Source organism: Pleurodeles waltl, chromosome 12 (genome assembly GCF_031143425.1).
Source record: "Pleurodeles waltl isolate 20211129_DDA chromosome 12, aPleWal1.hap1.20221129, whole genome shotgun sequence".
NCBI classification, from domain to species: domain Eukaryota; kingdom Metazoa; phylum Chordata; class Amphibia; order Caudata; family Salamandridae; genus Pleurodeles; species Pleurodeles waltl.
In genome coordinates, this window is record NC_090451.1 from 218059047 (window position 1) to 218081601 (window position 22555).

At 45.8% G+C, this 22555-nt stretch overlaps 1 protein-coding gene across 1 annotated transcript in view; it reads right to left on the reverse strand.

Annotated features, from left to right (window-relative positions):
* Nucleotides 1-22555, reverse strand: part of LOC138267920 (cadherin-1-like) — a 165113-nt gene that overhangs the window by 101739 nt on the left and 40819 nt on the right. The window contains exon 5 of the mRNA XM_069217189.1: nt 20273-20383. Within this exon, the coding sequence (XP_069073290.1) occupies nt 20273-20383 (111 nt within the window). The remainder of the gene's footprint in view (nt 1-20272; nt 20384-22555) is intronic.

A 22555-nucleotide genomic window follows, 5' to 3' on the forward strand; every position in this document is an offset into this window, starting at 1 on the left:
ATAATAGTTGGGTTACTTTGGTCCTGAGGTCAGCCAGGTCGTCTTCAGTTTGCGAAATGCAGGCCTCCACGGTGGTAATGCGCCTTACGGCGTTTCTGAGGTCCTGTCTTATGAGGCCTAAGTCTTCCTTTACCTCTCCGATTTTAGTCTCCACAGCAAGTTGTGAGGCCTGGATCGCCTGGAGAATGGCGCTCACCCCGTCCGGTGAAGCGTGGCCTTCAACAGGGGTGTTTCCGCCACCCCGAGAGGCTGTCGGTGCAGTGAATTGGTCGATCCTCGGCTGCGAGGCTGATGAGTGCTTTGATGATTTGTCTTTTCCCATGGTCCCGCAAGGTGTCGGCGACACCGCTCAGTACGGCCAAGGAGTAGAAGTCTTTAGTTTCCGTCACTGGTGGGTACCAGGGGCTCAATCTGGCCTAGGGGGGGCAGATATTCGTTCAGCCTGGGCGCAAGTGCGCCGAATGGGGTCCTCCACTCCCCCGACGATTCAGTCCATAGATCTGCAGCCGCCAGAGAAGGCCAGTGAGCTGCAGAGTCCTCTGCCCCTCCAAAGGCATGGTCGGGGGTGCGAAGGCCCCCGCGCCTGATCTCAGCTGCAACCCCAGACACCCCCAGGGAACTCACCCGGCCCAGGGGGGGGGGGGGGGAAGTCCAGGCCCCCTGCCTCCGAGTCCAGACAAGACCCGGGCTCCTGGTCAGTGAATGTCCGGTCGCATTTATGGGCACCGGTTGTGGCCCGACTCGCTCCACAGCAGAAGGGCAGGCCGGCCCGCCGTCACCCACCTTGGATCCTCTCGTGTTCCTTGCTCACAAGGGAGGGGGGGCACAAGGGGACCACCTCGCTGGTCGACTGACTCTGTACCATTGCCCAGCGTCCCACGCTATTTATGTGGGGCGGCTCCGACAGGAGAAGCCCCAATCCGTCGGGGCCCCAGGACCGGGGTGCTCGGGTTCAGGCACTCCCCCAGGGAGGATTACTCTCTCAGGGGCACCCTCCTGTGGGCCGCGCGCCACCGTTCTCACCGGGCGCGGCCGGCAGCCGCTCCCCTCCTCTGGCACCGCGCCAGAATTCCCAGGCGGGAGTGCCCGTCCGGGGGGCCGGCCCAACCCGCCCGGAACATTCACAGTGCGGGCGCACCGCCCCCAGCGGGGCCTCCAGTCACTGTTTCCCAGCGATCCTCCAGGCAGCCGGCGAGAGCTCCGGGAGCCAAGGGCAGCCGCCAAAGGGAGCGCTCCGGGCACCCCCAGGGCAGCCGCCAAAGGGAGCGCTCCGAGGCAGCTGGGCACTGCCTCCGCTCCTCGGATCCTCGTCAGGAGTCCCCTCCGCCGGAGGCCCCCTCCAGGAGGCCCCGCGGGAGCGCGACAGCCACCAAACCGAGCGCACACCACTCACTCGGCTCCCCCGTTATCATGGGCGCATCGCGCAAGGGCGCGCTCCTCTGCTCTCCAAGACCAGAGCACTTTCAAAGTGTGGCCTCCATCTTGACGCCCAAAGCCACGCCCCTATTTACAAAATGTTTACTGTAAATGATTTACAGAGCTGCCAAGTTTTTACTTTGTGCGTGTGTGACATTTTCCACACTGCTTCTTTCCTTCATCCCGCCCTCACCTGCTCTCCTTTCCTCCACCCTTCCTAGCTTTTCTCTCTCCCTGTCCATCAGGCTCACTCTTTCTTTTTGTATCCCTCCTCCCTTTACACTTCCCACCCTATTCCATTTGCCTCTATCTCCCCTTCTAACTCTTCCCCTCCCTCCTGAGTCCTCAGTCCTTTTCTCTCCCTCGTCACTTCCTCTCTTTCTCACTGGCCCCTGTGACTAGAAAGCATTTTGTGAGCCAAACTTTAGGTTTACAAAACGAAGATATGGAAAGTGTGAGCAAATAAACGTTTCACAAAGGAGTGAAACTGTGCTGTATTTTAAGTGATGTGTGCTCCACGAGACACACAACAGCACCCCCTGCCTTCCCTCTTGTGAGTTTGCCCTGCACTGAGCAGCTTACCCGAGGTCTCGACATAGAAGGCCAAATGTTCTGCGGCAGATGAGAAGAAACATCACCCTGTAGGTGGAGAGCTGGCAGTAGCTCACCAGTTACTCGTTGGAGATGCCTGCCCTACACCTACTCCAATGACTTTCTTCAAATGAGGGACTAAGAAGTCCTGATCCACACAAAAGAAGCTCACAGAGCGGTCCAAGAGAAGTGGTTGGGTCTGATCTCCCTGGTAAATAATTTCAAGCATCAGATATCAAAAGAGCCTTGCTTTCTAGAGGACAACACTCCTGTTTTTTTGTGACAGACTTTCACCCACATATTTCTAAGTGGCATGCTTCATCCTCAACTCCTGACTGGGTGCATGTTTACGGTACTGGATGGGCTCAACCCCTCTTGTAGGGGAAGCACTTTTTTGTTACCTACAGATTTAGGCAAGGTGACCGGAAGAAGGGAATTGAAGTGCTGAAGGTTGCTTATTTGTGAATTTGTAATGTGAAGGGCAGCCTTGGCACCACTAAAATCATAAATGGGGTGTCTAGAAGAGCTTAATGGTTTCCCCGGCCCCCAGGTCAGCATGTTTCATCTGATTTCTTTAGTTTTTGACAAGATCATCTGAGTCCCGCCAGGGTTAATGAAAGAAATTGGGTTGATTCATGTGGCAGCAGAAAGGGACAAAACATCCATGCATTTATTCATGCTTTATACAAATACTGCAATTCTTGATACTACCTGCCTAATTTAGGACTCAGTTATCTTCTGGTATCTTCAAAGAACACTGGTGCCAAGGTGATTTTACCGACAATGCACTGACTGTCCCATGTGCCTCACTGTCATTTATGTGTAGAGCACCCATAACCATGCACTATATAAAGTGGACTATGTTTCTCATGGCACTCTTTAGTGGAGAATAACGTGCACCTCAAAAGGAGGAGGTGACAAACGGGCTGTGAATGATGTTTAACTCAGGTTAAGCTCAACCATGGGATGTCATCGCTCAGGCCTCTTGTGTTAGTGGATAGCCTGTAGATTCATTTCTGTTCTTTCTCTAACAATACTTTGTTACTGGGGCACCTTTCCAGATGTTTGCAACTGTTAAATCACTGTCCAGTTAAAGTCATCCATTGTGTGTCCATGTTTGACATAGTGGTCAGCTATTTTTGTAGTAGCTCTTCTACTTCCCAGGTTACTGTGATGATCCTCTATCTGAATTTTTTTATGTTGCTAGTTGTCATGCTTACATAACGCAGACCACAAAGACAGGTTACAAGGTATATTATGTTAAGGAAATTGTGCTTCTTATGCCTTGTGTCCAATGTATTTTTAAACCCAAGTTGAAGCACTTCAATACTCTTGTTAGGGGCAAAAATTAAAAACTACCGCAAGGTTAATGGCCTTTGACAGACTAGACCCCAAACCTTAGTTGTCAGTTTGACCTTTTGTTGGAGTCAGTTTCTTGTATGAACCACAATATCTCTGATGTTTATGCACAAGTAGAGGTCTGTTAATAAATGTTTTCACACAGTTGGATAGGGCTGAGTAGGTGGTAACACACACTAGCTGGTTCTTCTGACCCTTTTCATGCATGTGTTCGGTGAGGGCTTCCCTGTCGTTGCTAGCCCATTTTAATGATCTACGTATAATATGTTCTGGGTAGTTGTGTTGTCTTAACCTGACACTCAGCACTTTTGCCTAGGTTCTAAAGTCTGCTGGACAGCTACAATACTTTCGTATTCTTAGAAATTGTCCAAAAGGGATCTTTTCCTGTAAAGGTCGAGCGAGGATGAAAACTGTCAAAGCATATAGGCTGATCATGTCGGTCAGCTTCTGATGTGTATCGGTTTGGAGGATCTCATGGAAAATCCTAATATCAAGAAACGTGAGGGTTTCAACACTAACAGTCTGTGAACTTAAGGAATTAATTTTGTTTTTTTATCCAATTCACAAAGCATGTGGCACTATCATGCTCACCCTTCCAAATCACCAAGACTTCATCAATGGATCTATTCCATAAGAGGATGCAACATGTGAAGGAGTTTTTGCCCACCATAACTTGAGTTCTTTCTAACTGTTGGACATAGAGGCATGCCATGCTAGGAGCAAATGTATTTCCCATTGAGGTACTGTGCACCTGGAGGTAATTGGTACCCTCAAATTCAAATCTTTTTTTTGTAATGTGTAGTCTAATACACTCAAATACAAAATGTTGTGGTGTGTTATGTGGTCAGTTTTCCACGAAAAGAAGGTCCTCCATAACTCAGAGACTCTCCTCTTGGGAGATGGTGGTGTATAAACGTTCTACAATATGTCTATACCAATTAGGATGTTCTCTTTTGGATAATACTTAATGTTGTGCAGGTTCCTAAGCAGCCTTTGTGTCTTTTATGAAGGGTGGAATTCTCTTTACCATGGGGTCTAGGAAATAATCACTGAACTTGGATTGTGGCTCCAGGATGGAATTAATGCCAGATACAGTAGGTCCGCCTGGCACAGGTATCCTACTTTGGTCGATTTTAGGAGAGTGTAGACGGCCGGAATAACAGGGTCCTCTGCTGATAGAAAGTCTGCTCCTTTTTTCGAGATTCGTTGGTTTATTTCAGTCTCTTCAATTATGTTGGTACTCTCCATTTTCAGATTCTCCCTCAGATTTACTTGTAGTTTTTTTAGTACCTTTGGTTACTTAAGAGATGGAGACATTCTCTTCTGTAGTATTCGGTGTTCTGTATAACTATAACTTCACCTTTATTGGCTAATTTTATGACCATTTTATCATCTGTATGTAAAACTATCAGAGCCTCATTTTGTTCTCAGCTTACATTGTGAACTGCTAAACCTGCGAGGTATCTGTGGAATCTGTTGTTCATCACTATTTGTTTGAATATTAGGATCTCAAATGGAACACTGCTCACTGGAGGGTTGAATGTGGATTTTTTTCTTCAGACCAGAATCTGGATAGTCCTTGTCAACCTCTTTGTCAGTAAAAACAACCTTTTAATTTTAGTTTCCTAAGGATTTCTGGTAGTTTGTATCTGAGTTTAACTTTGTCTACAAATGGTTTAAGGACAAAGCCCTAATCCTTATTAAGGACATGAAGTTGGGCATCTGACACAGGGTTTGTCAAAGAGATTGACAACTAAGTTAACATTGTCAGCCCTGGAGTTGGCTCCCTTGTCATGCTCCTTGTGTTCATTTGTGTTGGTTGGTCTTCCCATTGAATTGTCTGTTCCAGTCTCCCTTTCCCTTTTCCACCACCCCGTATGTATCTTAAAAAAAGGAAATCTGTTTGGAAGTGTGTTGTAGTGCTGATTAAAATAGGGTAGATAAGGAGCTACCACTGAGGGAGGTGGTAGAAAATAAGAGGGCATCGGGCCATGGTGTATTGGAGGGAATTGAGAGTAAGGATTGTTCCCATGTATCTTTCTAGTTCCACATGATTTATTCCTTGTTTGTCCTTTTCGCCTCCCCACTGCTCCAGCCCTCTGAATCGGATGATCAACTACCCAATGAGGAACCATCATCTCCTGGGGTATTTGTGTTTTCTCTATTGTAATCTGCGACAAAATAGGGATATACCTTTGCAAGAGTCAATCATTTTGACCTCCTTTTGCAATTTTTAGGTCAAGCATGCAAGCGCTTTGACCTTTTGTAAGTACTGAGTGTTTTTCACCATGCCCACCTCACACCCATTACTTTCATTTGTTCGTGGGCTTGTCTTTCAAAAATCCCTTGATGTAATTGGTAATTGCTTTAATTTGTCCCACTGTAAGAATCCATTTTGTATTGCTCCTTTTCTTTAAAGACATTTAGTTTGACCTCTCTCTCTAAAACGCACTACCGATTGCATATATTATCTTATATATTTGTTTAATAAAAAAAAGCCTGGTTCCAACACGGGCTCCAAGCTGGTTTCTTTCCCTAGCTGGGGCACATTACTCATTTATAATCATGTGGTAAAAAATAAACTAACCGACCTCGGCTGTTGTATTTTGGGGAGGGAAAGGTTGATATCTATATCTTTGAACCACAAAATCCTTTGAAGGGTTCTCAGAATGTGAGAAGTCAGACAGCTGCAGAAGGGAGTCGAGGATAAAGCAGGGACGGGAACCGGTGTGTGGAAACTGATTCCCTCCTTAAAATTCCTGTATGACGTATATCATTATTTACTTACTTTATGCATCCTTTGATGTATGAGTAGAAATATCACTGTTGAACGCACCATGTGAGCACACTTTACTTCGGGCTGGGGATGCCAGTTGTAAATCAGTCCTCTTTGCTGCAGCAAAATAAATAGACCTTGGTCATTGATTTTTCACTCCAACTCTCCGTGTCTAAACTCCTTTGTAAATGCATTTGTAAGTATTTTTGGAACGTGCTTTACACCGCCTTGGGGCAGTTTTGTTACCGCTTTGCAGACTGACCCTGTTACATGGATTATTGCACGGTTGCTGAAATACTTCAGTGTGGGTGAACAATTATTTTGTTTTGTCTCTCCCCTTCGTGCTGCATGTCGGCCATGGCATTCACAGGGCAGAACAGTGCGAACTCCATCAGTGTTGAAGTGCTGGTCTCATTGTCCACATTGTTACCTAATCAGAGTCATTTCTTTTGGCTCTCCCCTTCACGATCTTTAGCTTTCCCCAAAACACTTATAATTGATAAATTCTTTACTAAAAAACGCAAGAATCCCGCAATGCGGCTCTCTTGGCATAGCGGAAGAGCCAATACTACAATATTCACAGCACTCGGGGAAACTCCCACCATAATGCTTTGGAAGCATTCTTTTTCAAAAATGTTTTGCCTATGACTGGTGATCCTAGGACAATAGAACTACCTTCAAAACATCCAGCACAACCTGCTCTTTCTGTCTAGATCATCTCTGGGTGCCCACACTAGGTTAGTGGGGACCCCAAAATAATAACCTCTCCCTCCATTCAGTGTCTTTTTAACCTCTCTCATGGCTGGAACTTTTGTTTTACAGCTGAGAGTAGTTTGTCTTTTAAGGGTTTTGTTTGTAATAACATTGCAGTAGGCCTGCTAGCTCTGAAAATGTGTAATGCACTATGTCCTCTAGGGGCTAAATATATGGTTACACTGCAATACATTTTCTTTTCATGTGGTTATGCTCTCTAGAGGCTAACTATATGTTAGCATGACCATGTTCCTTACAAATGCTATTTTCTTTGTAGTGTCTTCTCTGGGCTGTTCTGTGCATTACAGTCTAAGGCAAAACGTTTATTTCTGATAAAGGTTTTTATTGGCTTTATATGATAATTGAATATGTTTTATTAGTCTCTCCTTATTGCAACTATGACCATGATTCAGGCCAACTTAACATCCTTATTGTACTATTACTGTTTGAACACACTTGATATGTTTGGGTGACCCTTCTAGTTTATCTCTCTCGGTACTCGTCCGTGGCTGTCTTGTTTTGGGAATTGTATTAGCTAGCAACTCTGATGGTGGGGTGGTGAAAGTGGTATTCTATTGGAATTAGCATGGCAGATTTAAAGGAGGGTGCTAAATGGCAACATGGCAACATTTTAATTTTTGGCTGCAGGTAGAGAAAGAAGGTAAATAGAATTGCTTTAGTTATATGCAGGGCCACTGGAATTATGTGTCAGGAAAAGATCAAGGGCCAGATGTATCAAACAATTTTGCATTTGCAAACGGTGCGAATCGCAAAATTCCACTGTTTGCAAATGCAAAATAGCCTTTCAGGATTTATGAAAGGCATTCTCAGTGCAATTTAAAGAATCGCTAAAATAGCAATTTCCTAAATAGGTATTCGCAAATAGAGAATACCTATTTGCGATTACCTATGTATCATACATTTCCTAAATGCGAACTGGGCATTTAGGAAATGCAATTACCACAAATTCAAATTTGGTGGTAACCATGTGCAATTTATAAAAATGCATTAAAAATGCATTTTTAAAAGTGCCATGTAGAGCACACATGCCTCTAGGGCACATGTGCGCCTTACATGTGCACAGTTTCTTTGGGGGGGGTGATTCAAAGGGGGCCTTGAGCCCCCAGCACCCGTGAATTAGCATTACCTACGTTGCAGATTCCTAACAAGAATTCGCTAATTAGAAAATGGAAAACCATTTGCACCTATGGTCCTTCAGGCCCATAGGGATGAATGGAGTCCCATTCCCTAATAGTGATTGCGAATTTTAAGAAATCGCTATTAGGGATTTTCTATTTTCTTACCTCTCATTTAGCATTTCTCAAATAACAATTTCTTAAAATTTGCTATTTAAGAAATGCTAAACGGGTCTTTGATACATCTGGCCCCAAATTACGAGGAAGGGTTGACCAATTTATGTGCCAAGAAAAGTCCAGGTATGAATTTACAATGTCAATAGCTCTAACTCAAGCAAATGTGAGACCTATTGCATTGCAAATTCTTGTTGGATCTTAGATTGGGTCAAAAACTTCTTGTAATTCCCCAGGTCTTCATTGATTCCTTCTAGTTTCTTCTTAAACAGAGTAGCTTGCACTGTAGATATTCAGGTTACTGTCAGACAACTAAATCTTAATCGGCATCGCCTAGTGGTTTTTATGATAAACACCAGCCAATCGCATGTGCACCGCCATGCAGTCATTAGTCATTATTTTCTAAAATTAGGGGCTTCCAGAAGGATTCTAGGTTTGTTGTTAACGATCAAGCCTTTGGGTGCTGAATGAGGTCTAAGGTATTCAGTCATGTTGACCCCCCCCCTCCCCCATAAAGAAGTGTCTTGATTTGGTTTTGCTCTAACTCTGTCAGTGTCTCCCAGTATTCTGATTTTGCCGTTGACTGGCATATGCTTAATTAATTCATTAAATTTTAAGCAACTTACATTGATCAAGATGGCCACTCTTTCATGTTTTCCTCCTATCCGTGACTGACTCTTATCCAAAGTACCAGGTTTTAACATGGCAGTATAGCTGAATTGTTATGCTCGTCTACATTCTTAGAATGGGGATCCCTGCGTTTGGAAGGTAGTTGTTAGCTTCTATTGTAATTTTTTTTAATAACGGCCTTGTACAAGTGTCTCTTTGATTCCTCTGGTGAGTATGTGTTGATAATTGAGGACACTAAGGTAGAAAATAGGTCCTGGAATCAATAAGGAACCATCTTGGCACTGGATGGTAAGAGAACATCAGTTTTCTTAATGGTTGCCAAAAGTTTCTGTTTCACCACTGACGACTGGGTGAAATTCAAATGTTTACTCTGAAAAGCTGGTATGTAAACTCCATGTTTATCAGCTGGCTGTGTGGTTTCCCTAATATGATTCATTTTATTTGGAAGTGCAAAGTGATAGAGTCAGAGACTTTGGGCCAGATGTAAGTACAAAGCAAATTGCGACTTGCAATTTGCGAGTCCGAGCGACTCGCAAATTGCAACTCGCAATTTGCTATGCAGAACGGTGTCTCAGACACCGTCTGCGAGTCGCTATGGGGTCGCAAAGACCCACCTCATTAATATTAATGAGGTGGGTCGCAAATTGTGGCCCCATAGCGACTATGGGCACTCACTGACATGGAGGCCTGCTGTAATCAGCAGACCTCCATGTCCGTGACTGCTTGCCAATAAAGCAGTTTTTTATTTTTCAAGTGTAGCCCGTTTTCCTTAAAGGAAAACGAGCTGCACTTAAAAAAAATCCGAAACCTTTAGTTTCGGAATTTTTTCAGGGCAGGTAGTGGTCCTTCGGACCACTACCTGCCCTGAAAAAATATTTTGTGGTCCATTCACAAAGGGGAAGGGGTCCCATGGGGACCCCTTCCTATTTGCGAGTGGGTTACCAGCCACTTCAAGTGGATGGTAACTGCGACTCCATTTGCGACCGCATACGCGGTCGCAAATGGAATTGCATACCACTGCGAGTCGCAAATAGGAAGGGCACACCCCTTCCTATTTGCGAGTCGGAAATGCATTTTGCGAGTTGGTCCCGACTCGCAAAATGCATTTCTGCATAGGAAACTCCGGTTTGCGAGTCGCAAATGGCAATTTTTGCCGTTTGCGAGTCGCAAACTGGTTCCTACATCTGGCCCTATATGAGATAAGGTTGAATGATATTTTGTCTCTGGGAATGAGAAGGTAGTTCATAAAATCGTAAAATGTTTTAGAAGATTGTTGACATTAGAATTCTCTCTTGCACGAAGGCTTATTTATGAGATGCTAGTGCACTGTGATACAATTTGATCTCAGGATTTTATGCTTTTTGGTCTTTTTTTTTAAATATCATTTACACCGTTTTGTTCTTATTTGCATGTTTCTTTCTATGGCCGAGAGGGGTGGAGTATTGGCCCCCTAACTAACTTTGCCAAGAGAGAGAATTTGTTAGCTTTTCTTCCTCCTACTAGTCAAAGCATGGTGGCAAGGGGTATTTGTTGAACACCCTTGCCTAAAAATGGGGATATTTAATGAAATTGTTTAATTATGTGCAGAGATGTCTTTTTTCAGTCTAGGCACATTTAATTTGTCTGTTATGAAGAATTACGTGTGTGGAAGCGTGTTTGAGGTTGACAACTGTGTGGCTGCATGGGGTTGTAGCAAGGGCATCTCGGTGGTAACTATTGTTAAGCTCTTCCCATAACTTCCATCCCACCTTCACACTGTATGAAAGTGGTATTGTATATGTGAAAACGTTTTTTATGTTGGCAAGCGAATATGTCAGGGGTGAAAATTAAGATTGACATAAAACAATAGGAGTTAAAATTAAGCCATTATTATAACTTGTGCGTTTTACATGTTTTTAGTATGTGTCTGTAACTATCTATCAATCAGTCAGTATTTGTAAAGCGATGCTGCTCACCCGTGAGGGTCTCAAGGCGCTGGGGGGGAACTAAATCTACTCCCCATTAACTTTAGTTTTTAGATTTGATTTGTATACAGACAGCCTAAACATAGACACACAAATCCCACCAATAACAATGCAGGGTATCCAGAATACATGTATCTCGATCACATTCTCTTGCACTGAAATCTTTTTTTCCTCCAGTAAAACTTTTAAAATATGAATTGTCGTGGAGGCAAGATGGTGAACAAGTGACGCCGCTGTTGGCTGGTTCTCCCTTGAGCTCTGACCCCTATTGTTTGTGGATGTACTGACGATAGCCAGCAGACCGGAGGGGCATGGCAGTGATATCTGAAGTAATGCGGCATGAGAGAGATTTGTCAACTGGCTGGTAGCCAATTAAATCAATGACAGCTAGAGCGGCTGAAATCTGTGCCTCAGACGGTGGGCTTGGGTGCAGGTTTCTTTGATTGAATGTACTGCAGGCGCTTTACACGCAAGGCTTGTAGTGTTGGACCCTGGATTCTGACACTGGCCCTTGGCGGTCTCACCAGCAGCTGTATGGTGCCCAAAATGGTTAGAGCCGTCTGTGATAAAACGGAGGCCACCGCTTCAGTATCACAATCTGCACCGGGTACCGGGAGGGCAAAGCAGGAACATGCAAGCTGGGGTCATATAGAAAGAAGAGGACATTTGCAATGCTAAAAAGGTGAGTACCCCCACCCTTGGCACTCGCACCAGCCCTGCTAACTCCGACACGGTCTTGCCGTCCCAGCGGGAGGTACAGCGGGAGGCTCCACAGACTGTCATCACCAAGTTTTCTTGTGCCGGTATCCCTGTTAGTACGCACAGTGTAATGGGATCCTCTGCGCATCTAGATTCAACTGGAGCTGCGCTCCAGGTGAGTGGAGCTTTCAGACCGGGATAACAGCAGAGATTTGACCAGCGGTTCGACATCGGGAGGACAGCATGTCGAGGCTGAAAGCCAGTTTAAGCAGCAGTCTTTGCAGGGCGATGTGGGATCTGGGCCAGCGTTGGGCTCTACTGCCGGTGGGCCAAGTATTGCAGTCACAGAATCTCCAGGTACTTTGGAACTAAAAGCAGGGCAACCTGGGACTCGTACTTCAGCAAGATCAGAGATGGCTTTTGGTACAATCTGTCTGGAAAATCTTCAGGGAGAAGGGGGGCTTTGTTCAGCTGCCCAGAGTTAGGATGGGGACCAACACACCTGTTCAGACTAAAGAGAGCAGTTGTTTTGATGTTGGAAGGAATGTTCTTAGGTGAAAAGTAACAAGGGTGTCGGAGCACAAAGTTGAAGCGGATCCTGTTGAGAACGGAAAAGGCTCAGATCGCGCCCAAGAAGGAGGGGAAAGTTTACTCCCTCATGGATGGGTTGGAATCTTCTAGCTATAGCCCCAGCTTCAGTTCAGGTGAGGATGATGCTGGCTGTTGCCATTCTGTTGCTAATGAAAGCAGCCTCTTAAGGGTTCTGGGAGCTACAGTTAAACAGAGTAAACTACTCAAACCTAGAAAAGTCCACTGGACCACTCCCATTGGCAAGTCTTATTTGATCAGGTGAGCTATTTTTAATACTTACTGTCCCTTCTGGTGAGGTGACACTGAACAGGTGCTCTGTTCAGTTGAAAAGTGGAGGGGCAATAAAAGATGCCTTTCAATCTTGTTCTTATGTCACATTTGCTCTGTGTTCACAGACAGAGGTCAAAAGTCAGTTTTTCTTACAATTAATTTTCCTTCTGACTGCAGAGTTCTAGGACTTTGTAAGGTGAACAGTGTGCTTAGAATGTAAAATAAAAGGACATAGGGTGTCATGTTTTTCCTAACACTCAACATTTAAATGACTAAGAGGGTCATTCTGACCCTGGCGGCCGGTGGCCGCCAGGGCCACCGACCACGGGAGCACCGCCGACAGGCTGGCGGTGCTCCAATGAGCATTCTGACCGCGGCGGTTCAGCCGCGGTCAGAAGCGGAAAGTCAGCGGTCTCCCGCTGACTTTCCGCTGCTCATTGGAATCCTCCATGGCTGCGGAGCGCGCTCCGCAGCCATGAGGATTCTGACCCCCCCTACCGCCATCCAGTTCATGGCGGGAAAGCCGCCATGAACAGGATGGCGGTAGGGGGGGTCGCGGGGCCCCTGGGGGCCCCTGCCGTGCCCATGCCAATGGCATGGGCACGGCAGGGGCCCCCGTAAGAGGGCCCCAAAATGTATTTCACTGTCTGCCTTGCAGACAGTGAAATACGCGACGGGTGCAGTAGCACCCGTCGCACCTTCCCACTCCGCCGGCTCGATTACGAGCCGGCATCCTCGTGGGAAGGTCGTTTTCCCCTGGGCTGGCGGGCGGTTTAACTGGAACCGCCCGCCAGCCCAGGGGAAAACTCGTAATACCCGCCGCGGTCTTTTGACCGCGGCGCGGTAATTTGGAGGGCGCGATCCTGGCGGGCGGCCTCCGCCGCCCACCAGGGTCATAATGAGGCCCTAAGTCAGCTGTGCAAACAAAATATATTTCAGTAGTTGTGAAAGACCTTTTTTATATTTCTGTGTGATGAAAAAAATATGTTAATAGTATGAAAACAAATCAGAATACTTTACATGTTTCTGAAACCCAATTTTCACAGATTGTTAATACACTATATAGTTTTATAAGTAAAGCTGCAAGTTAGTGGAGAGGTTTTTGGACATTTCTTGGAAAGTTACTGTGTGTAGATGACAATGGTGGTCATTCCGACCTAGGCGGGCGGCGGTTGCCGCCCGCCCGTCGGAAGCCGCCTGAATACCGCCCCGCGGTCAATAGACCGCGAGGGGTATTCTGACTTTCCCGCTGGGCCGGCGGGCGATCTGATTCAGATCGCCCGCCGGCCCAGCGGGAAAGCGCCTTCCACAAGGAAGCCGGCTCGGAATCGAGCCGGCGGAGTGGAAGGCGTGCGACGGGTGCAGCAGCACCCGTCGCGCTTTTCAGTGTCTGCATCGCAGACACTGAAAAGCCTAGTTGGGCCCTGTTAGGGGGCCCCTGCAGTGCCCATGCCATGGGCATGGGCATTGCAGGGGCCCCCAGGGGCCCCAAGACGCCCGTTCCCGCCGGCCAGGTTCTGGCGGTAAGAACCGCCAGAGCCAGGCCGGCGGGAAGGGGGTCGGAATCCCCATGGCGGCGCAGCATGCTGCGCCCCCATGGAGGATTCCCCAGGGCAGCGGGAAACTGGCGGGAGACCGCCAGTTTTCCGTGTCTGACCGCGGCGTTAGCGCCGCGGTCAGAATGCCCTTAGGGGCACCGCCGGCCTGTCGGCGGTGCTCCCGCGCCCGTTGGCCCTGGCGGATTGTATCCGCCAGGGTCAGAATGAGGGCCAATATGTTACCACATCATTGTTTAGTAATATAAGTATTAAAATTGTGTGTTTAAACAAACTGAGAAACACTTCTGCCCTGATGGCAATGTTGTTAGTTAACTAAAAGAAGTCCTAGGTTATGTGTGGCTGGACCTCATGGGTATGTGGGCTAGATTCTTGTGACACATGCAGCAAACTTTAATCTACTTAATCAAACAAAAGAGGTTTTTTTGTACTGCAGAAATGCTGAACTCACATATTTGAAGGTGCAATCATACGTGAGAATTAAGAAAAAGGCAACTCTGTAAACTATTTGCCTAAGATCACACAATTTGAGACCCGTTTACGGGTCAAGTACATTACAGTTAGGTCGAGTAGATTATTTAAGTTACTCGACCTGCAGGTCTAGTAGCATTTTTATTATTTTTAAAGCCCTGTTACTGCATAAGAGGCCTAATACGAAGCCCATGTCCCCTTTAACAGGGAAAGACAAGGATGGCTGTGGCCAGGAGACAACCGCTCTGAAGTGGGATTACCCAGCTACACAGCTCCTTTTCAAGGGGGTGCGGGGATTCAGGTGGCTCATTAGTATCCAGAGGAATCAGCCACACTGGCTCCGTTATTGAAACTGGTGACTCAATGTTGCAACTCATATGTGGTTCAATTAAGGAACATCAGACCGAAACCCAGGCTGAGAGCCAGAGGGCCAGGTTGATAACCAAACCTTTGCAAGTGGCCCTGAGAAAGTGTCCAGAACCTGTATTGAAATGGGGAGAAGCTTAATGCTATTGAGGAGTGGACAGCGGTGGTAGAAGCCGACATGGTGGCCCTTCAAGGACAGGTGGAAACTCATGCGGGGCAGCTCTCCAACATAATCTGGAAATTGGAGGATTTTGAGAATCGCCTAAGGTGAACTAATCTTCGGTTTCTTGGGCTAAAGGGATGGACTGAAGGCAACGACATCAGAGCATTCATGGCAGACCTGCTCAGAAGGCCCTTCCCCACTACTTGGGATTGGGAATCAGAGGTACAGTTTGTACACAGGTTTCCATTTATGCTGAAAAAACAGTCATCCCAATGGGGCAAACGAGAGGCATCCCAGAGCTGTCCTTATCTATTTTTCCAACTTCATTTTAAGACAAGCAATTTTTGAAAAGGCGCACCCAGATGCTCAGCGATGCAACAATGGCCAAGCATTCTTTGTACGCACTGACTAATGTCATACTACGTTAGATTGTAGGTGGCGGCTTAGACAGCTGATTAAGCCATTTCAAGTTGCTAGCACCAAAGCATATCTGGTGGCCCCTGCCTGGCTGAAAACTAACTTTAAAGACAGAATTAGAACTAAAATATTGGCCACGGAATATTCAGATTGTTTGGCCTCTTCTCATCAACGTTAGGCTTTCTTGCTGATTATGACTTGTAATAGTGTAACTAGTGTTTAGCATGCTTTTGATTTGAATAGACACATTTCTGATTTGGGGCAAAGAGGTATGGGGGAGCTGGCAGGGACGTAACATTGGGAGCCATCACTTAGGCCATGACTGGCTTGACTGCCTTGTGTGGCTGGTTGGGGGTGGGGACAGGGTTAGGGGTGGGGTGGTGCTCAGGATAGGGGTTTGGGGAGGAAGCTGGGAGTGGGGGTGGGCACTGGTGGGGTTTTGGGAAGGTGGTTGATATATGGGGGCCACAAAAGGAGAGTGGTGCGAGGACGGGAGATGATAAAAATGTTACATCAATGGTAGTTTGGAATGGTGAGCAGAATGACAGAGTAAGGGGCTTGAACAGCCAAAGTAATTGGATGGGATATCTAGGAGAGAGTATTGCTCCCCTGGGTCAACAACACGAGGCGTGGGTGACTGAAACATTAGTGCTATGATGAAATTGCAGATAGCCACTTTAAACATTTGTGGTCTGAATGATGGGGCAAAGAGAAGAAGGGTGGTAGAGGATCTAAGAACCCTAAAAGCAGACTTTATTGTCTCTAGGAAACCCACATACACCGAACTAGCAAGAATGTGTTAGAAACACTGGGTCTATCATTGATCAGTTGTACCACTCAGGGCAGCAAAACCAGGGGGTGGGTGGCTATTCTAGCTCGGGGCTTGGTATGTGATTTCAGACGCTGCTGCTCTGGCAAATTTAGAAGATGGGCCATAACAGGATGTGGGTATAGAAGCAAGTTTTTTTTTAATGTACACTGTATTGCTCAGTTTTTGATGAACCGGATGTTTTAGATTTTCCTTCTGCAGAGCTTGCAACCTGGGCCGCACCATATGTGGTGCTGTCAACTTCAATGGATCTAGGCTCGCAATGAGGGACACAACTGGGCCCCATCGGTGGCTGTAAACCACGTGTGGAAGAGTTCTCTGTAATTTTCAAAAAGGGATTGGCCTAGTGGATGCTTGGCTTAATCTTAAAGCACCTGATCCTGGATTTACCTATTATTCTGCCCCACATCGATCTCTGGATCGGCTGGACTATTTTTTCTTGTCACTGGCGCTATTAACTGCCGCGCAGATGGAGTTATTCCCCAGAGGTATGTCAAACCACAATCCCCTGGTAATAGAACTAACCTTAGACCAGTTTATGAAGAAAGAGTGGAGCTGGTCGTTTGAGAGAGGGTTTCTATCAGAACCTGCCTACATCCAGAAAATAAAGGCATGGATTCCAGACTTTTTTAAATTAAATATTGGGAGTGCGTCTTTGGATGTGGTCTGGTACGCCTTCTATGCAGGGGTCCTGGGGGAAACCCTAAGGTTCAGTTTAACTCACCAGAAGTAGAACCAAGTGCTCTCTAAGGAGCTTTATCATAACCTGAGTAAGGCTGAAGCTCTTCTGGTCACAGCCATCAGGGAAGGAGCAGATCCTGCTGCAGCATAGCGACAAGTTGCACTATCAAGAGCTGCAATCAACATGAGAACAGCCAAAACAATAGCCGCAAAATTGTTAGCCAGGCAATAGGAATGTTATGAGTATAGTGAATTGTTAGGGCACCTGCTAGCAGTTTGTACGCACCAGAAGGTTGTGGCAGGATATGTTAGAGAGGTCAAGGATACAAGAGGTGATTTGGTTTCGGACCCCAGTGATATCAGAGAAGTCTTTAGGGGCTATTATGAAAGACTATCAGGCTCAGGCTTCATAGCGGCAACAGGCTTTGGAGAAATTTCTGGGTAGTATGGCTTTGGCTGGCACCACACAGGAGGAGGCAGATTCTTTGGGGGGCTAACATTACAGCTGATGAGTTACAGGTGGCTCTCCTTGAATTGTCCTCAGTGAAGGCTGCAGGGACCTACCAAATCCTGCTAGAATTTTTGAAAACCTTTAGTATGTTGCTAGCACTGGTTTGCTCAAACTTTTTATGCAGGGGCAGCAGGGCCTAAGGCCTCCTGAGTCTTTGTCAAGTGCCAAAATTGAGTTTTTTCTTAAAAAAGGTAGGGTTCCCTTCGGTCATGGATCGTATCAGCCTATAACTTAAACAAATAGCGATTCAAAGATCTGCTCCAAATTCTTGGTGCTAGACTGTGTTGTATAATTGCCAAATTAGTGTCAAACAATCAACTTGGCTTTATTCCCTTCAGGAATACCATGGATCATATTCGCCGAGCCATAACGCTGTTCGATGCAGCTGAGGTTGCCAACGAGCCCATGGCCTTGGCCTTATTGGATGCAGAAAAAGCAGGGTCAACTGGCAATATCTATTGAAGGTCAGGGGCTTGTCAGCTTAGGGGCACGTTTCATCAAGGCTGTCTGAGCTATTTATTTCAAACCATTGGCCTGGCTACAGATGATGGGAGGACAGTCAGGGCCTCTACAGCTAGAAAGAGGAACGTGGCAGGGGTGCCTGTGCTCCCCCTTGCTTTTTGCACTATATATTGATCCTTTTATCTGCAAACTGGAGGCCAACCCAGCTATATCCCCAGTGACATGGATGGAATACGAAAATATTAGCTTATGCCAAAGATGTGGAAGTCATCACTACTAACCCGGATTCAGCTTTACGGGCAGTAGAGTTGGAAGTGGCTAGATTCTGTGAGTTTTCAGAATACTCTCTGAACAGCAATAAAACACAGCTTGTGAGGAACCACCGAGTTGATACTCAAGATGCTCGAGTGGTTGAGAATGCAGTGTTTCTGGGGATCCGAGTTTGTTCTAATGTAATGTAGACCAGTCAGTGAAACTGAATTTGCCTCCGATAGTCGCGAAAGCCAAACAAGAACTCAGTAGATGGAATAATTTGCACCTGTCTATTATGGGTCGCTGCAACTTGATTAAAATGTTATTTCTACCAAAAGTGTTGTATGTCTCCGTGCTGTACCGCTAGAGTTCGAAAGCTCTTGGTTCAAAATTATGGCTACCATGATTTCTAGCTTTATATGAGCATATAGGAAAACAAGGAGGGCAAATACATTTCTATTGTTGCCGAGGGAAGGGGGTGGTTGGGCACTTCCAAATCTAAGGTTGTATCAGCTGGCGGCTGCCCTTCAATATATGAGATCTCTTATGGGCTGTAAAGCTGACGGAACCAATGAACACACACCTGGCATCTATCAGCACTTAATCGGGCCAGAAACTAAGGGATGTTCGTTAAGGGTGGTAGAACCCAGTTACTATAAGAAGGTCCGATTTAAAGTGCCAGGGGCTGCCTACAAGAACTAGGTCATTTGTTGGGGAAAAAACAGTTTGGATAGACTAAACTGGTATACTCCAGTTTATATGAATCCACAGCTGCCATATATCTTTCATGATACCTGTCTGACAAGATGGTGGAGACTGGGATTGTTTAAAATAGGAGACTTTTATGAAGGGACTAGTTTGGAACCAGTCGAGAAACTTTGTGGCAGATTTAATTTGAATAGCAGAGACTTTTTTAAATACCTGCAAATCTGCAATTGTTTATGTAGGAAAACAGGCGGGACTGCTGGATTTTTAAAGTCCAAGCTTGTTCTGCTGCTGAGCCCTGAGAAATGCTTGGTTAATCAGATTTATCAAATTCTTAATTCTGACATGCCTGATGATCTTGAAAAGGACAATGTTAATCGGCAGCAGAGAAAGGGTACTGGGAATCTCTGTTTCTATGACTCCTTATACTCAGTCACACTCTATTGTGCTCCTCTGGTCTACAGACACATAACTATAAAACAGTCTTTGGTTTATATTTTACCCCTGCAAGGATCGCCAAGTGGGGTGGCACAGAGGGAACATACTACCCGCAATGCCACACCAGGGAAGCTGACTTGATACCTGCTCTAGGTTAGACTCGCTTAAGCTTGAAGTCTCCACATTTGTGGGTATTTCTTAAATTCAGCCCTAGTCTTGACCCCTCAAATTATGCTTTAGGGGGTTGCAGAGGCAACCAGTGTTATTGGCTGGGAGTTTTTAATATTTATTACTTGGGCGGTTTTACATATTTGCATTGCTGCAGCTTGGCTTGATCCTCAGCCCCCAACCTTCCCTCAATGGCAGGGACGCTTTTATTCAATATTAAATATGGAGGTGGCACTTTGTGAGCGCAAGGGAAAGAAGGCCCGGCGGAAGGGGAAGATGATCTGGGGACCACTTTTAGACTGGGAGCACCATCAATCTTGATAGTTTATGACTATCTTGATGCTCTTATTTAGATATTTTTTCTGTGAGAATTTGGTTCAGAATACGGGATGGCTGACCGTTGCTCCTAGCACTTTAAAGCATGTTTTGCACTTTTGTATTGCTGATTACTTTTTTAAAATCTAGAAGGGTTTGGGGCCAATTGGTAACAGCATTGGTATTGTATTCTCAGCTTAGTAGCGAATATATATTTGGACCATGCTTAATCTTGTCGTTAGCTTTAATCATTCAATCTTATTGGGCTACTCTGATATAAAAGGCAACAAGAAATGTTATGTCTGGAAATTTAATTCTACTTAATCGCTCTATTGGTCACATTTAGCCCTTTAACAGTCATGCAATCGTATATTTGTTTGTTCTACGTGTATTATTGTAGGGTGACTTGAGATTAAGTCAATGAGGTAATGTTTCATTTATGCTCACACAGATCCCATTCTAATCATTTCTATTCCCTTGTATCACCTATTAATTATTTCTTCATGTTTATTTTTTTATGGCATATATATATTTAAAAAGCATTAATAAAATGTTTAAATAAAATAAAATATGACGTACCACTGACGGTCCATGAGGTATTACATTTATAATAGCAGTGCATGTCGCCTTGAAACCAGTTACTCCATCTCCATCAGCAGCCTGGATGGTCAGTGTGTACTTTGGGACTTTCTGTAAAACAATAACAGCGAGTTTAGGAATTCTTTTAGGAAGAAGGGCTTACTATACACTTAAACTGTTACCACATGTCTCATAAAAACCCAAACTATACTTTTTTTTAAAATTGTTTTTATTGGCACTTAAAGTAAGTTGCATCGTACAGTTAACAAGAATAGTATCAATAAAGGAAACAATGAGTGGGAGGGAAAGAGGGGAGGGTGCAGAAGGGAATGGGGAGAGGGTACAATGGTAGAAGCATGAAAACATAGCATTGCATGAACAGCATGAAAGACCTACAATTTCCAATTCCAGGAGCGCACAACCCTCTGTAGTTACACCGTAGTGAACCTGCCTGCTATATAACAATTATCAAGATTCAGGAGGCAATATTAGCGTCATTTTGTGACACATTAACCCAAGGGTGCTGCAGAAGTGTGTGAAGCACTGTCCACAAGCAGACAAGGGGCTGACGTTGTGGACTGAACGTGGAGAGATGCCTGCGGCATCTGTGGACCCCTGTGAGGAGTCTCAACGATGCGTTTATGAAGGGAAAGGTTCCCATATATTCTTGGGACGGGAGTGCAACGGCATCAGTTCCTAGAAGCTGGATAGTTGTTCTTGGCAATAATTGACATCTTTCAGCCAGGCAGCCACCAAAGGGGTGGGGCGCCACCCCCAGTGTAAAGCAACCCTTCGCTTAGCTACCTGGAAGAGCATTGCGGTTAGGCGAGGTTTGCCAGCCGGGACATCCTTAATGTACCCCAGGATGCCCACCAGGTGAGGACAAGGTGAGACGTGGCCCTTGATTTCGCATATAGTGGAGAAGGCGGCTTCCCAGAACGCAGGGCAACCCCACGTTAGATGAATGAAGGTGGACTGAGGGAAGGCGCAGCATAAACAGCATGCTTCTGTGGTGAGGCCCAGCCACGCCAGCAATGTGGGGGTGTGGTATAGTCAGTGTAGGAGCTTATCATGTATCAATAGCAAGTGATAGTTGGGGGACATAGTGGCCATTTGACCACAGCAATAAGACCACTGGGTATCGGTGAGGGGGGGTGCCTAAATCGGTCGGTTAGGTGTTGCGAACTGCAGGCACTGCTACCGGCGCAGTGTCCTGCATGATAGAGTAGAGTCTGGTAACTAATTTACGTGGGGACAGTGTGGTCAGCTTGGGTTCTAGAGCTTGGAGTGTTGGGAGGGCGGGAAGATGTTGTGCAGAGTACAGCAAGCTGCTCGGAGCTGGTGATAAGGAAAGATTTCTAGGACTGGGGCCGTTGGGGGACAGAATCTGGGAAGGGTGGCATGAATTTGTCGTTTGGGTACCAGTCTGAAAAAATTGTAAGGCCATGCCCATAAGCTTGCACTCTTGACCCCGGATGGGTATTAAGGAGTGGTTCCCAAGCGGTATGGATTGGGGATACAGATAGGGCAGTTTGGCTCGCAATCGTAAGTCCACCCGCACACGCTCCTGTATTAATTTCGGATCTGGGTGCCTTGTACAGTAAGTAAAAAACACAAACTACACTTAGCAGCAGGTTTAACAAGTATCATTGTCTTATGCCTCCAAGAATAGAAAAAATATTTTACAGGGCTCCTTTTACCACTCCTTCCCTAACCATTAGGTGCACAGATTTCTTTAACTTCTTACTTCTCTATATCAGTTTGTATCCCTTCACGGGTGTTTCACATCGCTACTCAGAAAGCAAAAGTACAAGTTAATACAGTAGTACTATGATGGGTACAGCTCAAGAGGGTCAGCTGTGTTGTAGGATTTCCTAAGTTGCATTCAAACTAGGTGAAGGTCTTCATCCATCTCCCGCAAACACTGAATTGTATTTTTAGGCACAGTTTCTGAGGGATGGAGTGTCAATGCTGTAAGCTTTGAACCCATGGAGATGCTCTGCCAAAATGTTGGTAATTCATAGGGTGAATGGTAAAAACATTTTTGTGAGTAAAAATGGAGCTTTCTCAGTGTTTCAGAAGAATGGAATAAACTGAAGAGGTATCCTGGCTACTTGTGGTGGCCTGTTCAAGGCCCTCTACATTTAGCAGAGGGCTTTCAAGTTTTACTGTTGCTTCAGTTGGGAACGAAGTGCATTCGGCTGCTGCTGTTCATATGCTCTGCTTTTGTGGTATACTCCTGTAGGAAGCTGGCTCTGTATATACTATATCAAAGTGAGATAT